The sequence below is a fragment of the Saccopteryx leptura genome, chromosome 3, assembly GCF_036850995.1.
Source record: "Saccopteryx leptura isolate mSacLep1 chromosome 3, mSacLep1_pri_phased_curated, whole genome shotgun sequence".
NCBI classification, from domain to species: domain Eukaryota; kingdom Metazoa; phylum Chordata; class Mammalia; order Chiroptera; family Emballonuridae; genus Saccopteryx; species Saccopteryx leptura.
In genome coordinates, this window is record NC_089505.1 from 180,212,956 (window position 1) to 180,218,453 (window position 5,498).

Genomic DNA, 5,498 nt, shown 5'->3' on the forward strand with positions numbered 1-5,498 from the left:
GGACATCTCCGTCTGTCTCTGACACTTATCTCCACCTACAATGGACAACAATATTCCTCAAGGATGAGAAGCCACTGACACAAGAGGTAGTCAGCTACCCCAAGATCCTGACAGACCTGTATACCCACAGATTGATATTGAACTCAGAAGCCATTTGTTTGATTTTCTTTAGCTGTTGCCTACTGATGTTAATCATAATAAGTTGTACTTGTTCTTTGGGTTTTTCTGTCTAGTCCACTGTTTATGATTATCAAACATGTATAAGATACTTTTAATACCTTTAAAAAATTTTTGATACAATCTTTTTTCTTTTTTTTAAATTTACTTTTTATTTTTATTCTTTGTATTTTTCTGAAGTGAGAAGGGGGAAGGGAGGAGGGGAGGCAGATAGACTCCTGCAAGTGCCGGATCCAGATGCACCCAGTATGCCCACCAGGGGGCGATGCTCAGCCCCTCTGGGGTGTTGCTCTGCTGCAATCCGAGCCATTCTAGTGCCTAAGGCAGAGGCCATGGAGCCATCCTCAGCACTGGAGCCAACTTTGCTCCAGCAGAGCCTTGGCTGCAGGAGGGGAAGAGAGAGATAGAGAGGAAGGAGAGGGGGAAGGGTGGAGAAGCAGATGGGCACTTCTCCTGTGTGCCGGGCCAGGAATCAAATCCGGTACTTCCACACACCGGGCCAATGCTCTACTGCTGAGCCAACTTGCCAGGGCCCTTTTAATACTTTTTATGGCTTATATAAATGTTATACTAGATGTAAAATACAGAAAAATGAGATTAATGGAAAAATTAGGATTATGACAGTTCACAGGATAGAAATGACCCAGAGTGTTTATTCACAATGAAGGCCATAGCATTGACTGCCTTCCATTTACTTGCCTTTCCATCTTGCGAAGATTTGGCCTCCACTCACATACCATAGTTACTTACATATTGCCCATGCCCAATGACCCACTATTTCAACAAGACAATGTTGATTCTGATGTTGCTAGGAATGAGCCTTCCTAATACAGTAAAACTACACTACCTGCCCGAGAGTTTGGTCATCAATGTATTCTTCAGATTAATTTATGACTAAAAGGAAATATGGAAGAAAAAGGGATGCTATAATAAATAGTAAATACCTAACTGGGCAGGTCACACCCCTGAGGCTTATAAAAAGGTTTCTCTTTGTCTTAAGCAAGCCGTGTCTATGGTTCTTGCATCTAGATTAACACACCTTTGAAATGCCAGAGTAGTCCCCTTTTGCAGAGGGAGGTGTAACCACCTCCAAAGGGAACACATAATCTTGTTAACTGTCTTTGTTTTCTCCTACCTTCATCTAATCTTAATTCCCTCAATTTCAAATGTGTCAAAACTGCTGCGGAACTGTCATTCTCCAGAGCATTTGAGATCTTGTTCCTCAGCATGTTGTCAGTTTGGCTCAAATAAACTCTTATACAATGTCTCTACAGGTTTGGACCTTTCTCACATTAACAATGGTGATGATGGTGACAATGATGGTGATAATGATAGTGATGACAGTGATGTTGTTTTGCTGTGGAGTTCTTTGCTTAAATGAAATGTTGGGAAATTCCAATGTGTCAAACAGATAAAAATCCAGTTTCTCAGCTAGATTTGGAGCAGGGGGCCTGGGGCACTGATGTTATAGCTCACATCTGCCCATGAGGCTTATAGGGGCGTTTTGCAGAAAATGACTTCCTAAATAGAGGGGAGGAGGGATGGAAAAGTGCCTAGAGTCAGATTATGTCAAGGTGAGGTGTTTAGAACATAGTTGGTAGATGTACATAGTTGGTGTCAAAGCAAGGATCTGGTAAAACTTCTCCATCAGGGCTATGCCAGTGGCTTGGAGGAGGGTCATGCTAGGTGAGTGAGTGACCTGAGAAATGAAAGAATGGGCCACAAAGCCACTACCTCAAGAGGGAGAACAGGCATAGAAATAAGAGCAGCCAAAGATCATACTTTAGTTATTATGCCTCTGTTAAATGACGTGGGTAAGTGGGCTTTGCTTTTTTGTTTGTTTGAGATAGATCTGTTTCTAGAATCTCCAACGTTTTAAACCCACCTAGGTGTTTTAAGTCGTTTCCAAAATTCGTGTATAGACCCCCGCACCACTATGCCCTTGTGAGAAATACTAGGGGGCACCACGTCAGACCTACGGAATCAGAACTCCAGGGTGGCCCAGCAATGTTTTCACAACTGCCCCCGGTGATGCTGATGCGTGCTACATTTTGAGAATCACTTACTTAGATCAAAGTAGCCTTAAAAAATAAAAACAACAAAAAGACACTTTTGAAGTCTCCCCAATCCCCAGATTTCTCATTCACTTAGAAGGCTCCGGGAAGAACTCTCACAGCTTCGGAGCGGCTGTGCGGCGACCTCGCAGTCCCAGCGCGCGTCAGGCCCCTAGGCCCCGCGGGCGAGGAGGGGCGCTGGGGGAGCTGCGGACAGTGGCGCGGGTGTCCCGCCGCGGTGGGGGCGGTGCGCGCGGAACTCCGAGCGTCGGCGGGCTGGACGAGGGGAGGATGGGGACGTGCTCCCAGGCCCCGAACTAATGGCCTCCGGCAGCTCTCGGCTCGCTGTTCTGTCCACTCCTCTGCGGTCCCCGCACGGTCCCCGCCCAGACTCAGCCCAGGCCCCACGCAGCACGGCTTTCGGAAGCGCCGAAAGGCAAGCGAGCCAGGTCAGGCTCCCAGCTGGGATTGCAGCCCGGAGAGCCCTGAGGTTTTTTGGAAGAAAAGAAGAGGACGAGAGGGAGGCGCTCTAGGCTTCGGAGCGCTTGGCCGGGCCGCCCCTCTGTTTCCCCGAGGCGGGGTTTCCTCAGCTGCGCCCCTGCCCGGCGGACTTCCTGGGCCGGTGCGACAGCTAGCAGGAGCCCGCTCTGCGACCCTCCGAGGGCGTACCGGTCAGGACCTGTAGGCTAACCGTACGGGCCGGAGGAAGACTGCTCATGCCAGTGTCTACGAAAGCTGAGCGCGAGTTCATCCAGAAGCTCCAGAGGCAGGGCCGCTGCGGGACCCGCCGGGTGGGAGGGAAGTGAAGAGAAGCCCCCGGCAGGCAGAACGCCATCTCCCACTTTCCGCAAAGAGTATTCAGAAACCCCGCCCGCGCGCTCCAGCCCGGCTCCGCCTTGCTTCCAGGTGTTCCACAGCCACGCCTCCCCGCCGCAGGCCCTTCCCCGTCACCGCCAGGTTCAATGCCTAGGCGGCCTGACACAGAGCCCGCCCCACAACCTCCTCCCACTGCTGCTAAAACCCCAAGGCACCCACGTGGAACTGCATTCTACTCTGGAGCCCGGGGTGCGCGCTGCACGCTGTCAACGACGACACAAAGTTTTAAATCTCCAAAAGAGTTTTGAGCCGGGGGTTCGAGACCCATATAGATTCCGAGCCCAGACGGCTTCATGGAACCCCAGGGGACGCAGCTACTAGAGGCTCAGGGACCAGCGCCCTTTGGAGACCCCTCGCCAGCCGAGGCGCTGCCCACCGCGGGGGTCCTCTGTATGGAGGGTGGCAGGGACGGCGGCGGCAGAGCGGAGTTCCGAGACCCCGACGCAGTGCCCTTGTCCCCGGAGGACCAGGCTGCCCTCCAGGAGCAGAAGGAGCTACTGGAATGCCGCCGCCGCCGCGCGCGTTCCTTCTCGCTGCCAGCTGACCCAATCTTGCAGGCCGCCAAGTTCCTGCAGCAGCGACAGCAGGTTGCCCAGGGGCTGGACGCGGAAGGCGACGAGAGGGCCGAGGACGCGCCGCACAGCGCGGATGGCTGCTGCGCCAAGTGCAAGAAGCGGGTGCAGTTCGCGGACGCGCTGGGACTGAGCCTGGCCAGCATTAAGCACTTCAGCGAAGCCGAGGAGCCGCAGGTGCCTTCAGCCGTGCTCTCCCGCCTCCGCAGCTTTCCCATGAGCGCCGGGGACTTGCAGCAGCTTCCGAGCCTGCTGGCGGCGGCCTCCGCGCCCCTCGCCGCGCCTCCTCCGCAGCTCCGTCCTGTCTTCGAGCTTCCCGGGCCGGGCGCCGCGGATGAGCTCCTGCGGCGGCAGCGCGTGTGCCTGGAGCGCGTACACTGCTCGGCGCCCTGGGGCGCGGAGGTAACAGGCTCCGGCCGGGTGCTGGGCTACCCCGGGCCGAGGGCCGTGGCAGTCCGCTACACATTCACCGAATGGCGCTCCTTTCTGGACGTGGCCGCGGAACTGCAGCGTGAGCCAGTTTCGCTCCAGCGGCAGGAGGCGCGGTCGGGGGAACCTGGGCCAGGGCGTGCGGAGGAGGAGCATAGTACCGAGCGCTTCCACTTCTCTCTGTGCCTACCCCCGGGTCTGCAGCCCAAGGAGGGGGAGGATATAAACGCGCCAGACGTCGCCGTCCACTTTGCGGTCTGCTACCGCTGCGCCCAAGGCGAGTACTGGGACAATAACGCGGGGGCTAACTATACACTGCGTTACGTGCGTCCCGCGGACGTCCTCTGACTCTTGGAGGGATCGTGGAAAGGGAGCCGCGCTGAGGAACTTTCCCCGAAGCTTTGCTGAGCATTGTCTATTTGGAGTGAGCGGAGCGTGGAAAGAAAGGAGGGAGCCACTCGGTTGCAAAGTCACACCCAGACGGATCTCATGAGCAAGCATGGTGAGCTCGGGCAAAGCACCCAACCTCCCGGTCTATCTTCTCGTCTCAGGCCTTACTAGCCGGCCTCTTGAATTCTGCCCTAGCGTCAGAATGGGAATAAATCCTGAAGACTTTGACTAGTTTTCTCCAAGAAAAAGGCTCCTGACTCCTGAGCGAGGCTGTAAGACCTTGGGATGTGTTTTTAACTGTAAACATCGTGTTTAACCTTTGCAGCTTGCTGGAGACCCCACAGGTCTTAAGGAAAGGATGAAGCATCCCGCCACATCGCCCCAAAGGAAGTGCTGGACTTAAATGCACGCGGGAGCCTTCCTTCGGGCGCTGTTTCTAAGAGAAAAGCGGGTGGGGCTTTGGCCCACTGTCCTTTTCTCTTAACGGGACTCAGGGAGATGTTTGTCCAGATTTGATGTTATTTACTTGTGCCTTTGTACAAATGTCCTTTGAAAAAGTAAAGGCTGCTTGCATACCCTTTCACGTTGCATTTTGTATTTCAGCCCCTAGGGGGTTGGGAGGTTCTAGTAGACAGGCGAACTTCCTCAGCTGATGTGTGCAGTTTAACTGTAAACAACGGTATTTCCAAATTTCCTTTCTTTGATCCATTCTGTCTACTGTAAAGGCCCAAATTTCCCAGGTTGGGCAAAAGTATTCTTTAAAATTTTTTTGTGGGAGGGTTCTGTACCCCTCCCAAATAGGAAGTTGGTGAATCCAAACGCCAGAGCCCCAGGAGCTGGCCATGCATCCCCAACCCCGTTGTGTAGGCAGAGCACATACATCTGCTAGATTTCTCTGAGCTATTAGCAGTCCATGGAGCTCAACTCCAAGGGCAGTAGATGAGGGATGAAAAGGTGGCTGTCTGTCCCACTCTAAGTCACAGCGGGTAGTAGTGACTTG

The 5,498-nt window shown here is 53.7% G+C and overlaps 1 protein-coding gene across 1 annotated transcript; it reads left to right on the forward strand.

Annotated features, from left to right (window-relative positions):
• Positions 1 to 2,378: 2,378 nt before the first annotated feature.
• On the forward strand, positions 2,379 to 5,070 carry PPP1R3G (protein phosphatase 1 regulatory subunit 3G). The gene has a single exon (XM_066372238.1). It carries the CDS (start codon positions 3,401 to 3,403, stop codon positions 4,454 to 4,456), a length of 1,056 nt encoding a protein of 351 aa, XP_066228335.1. The 5' UTR covers positions 2,379 to 3,400; the 3' UTR covers positions 4,457 to 5,070.
• Positions 5,071 to 5,498: the final 428 nt, after the last annotated feature.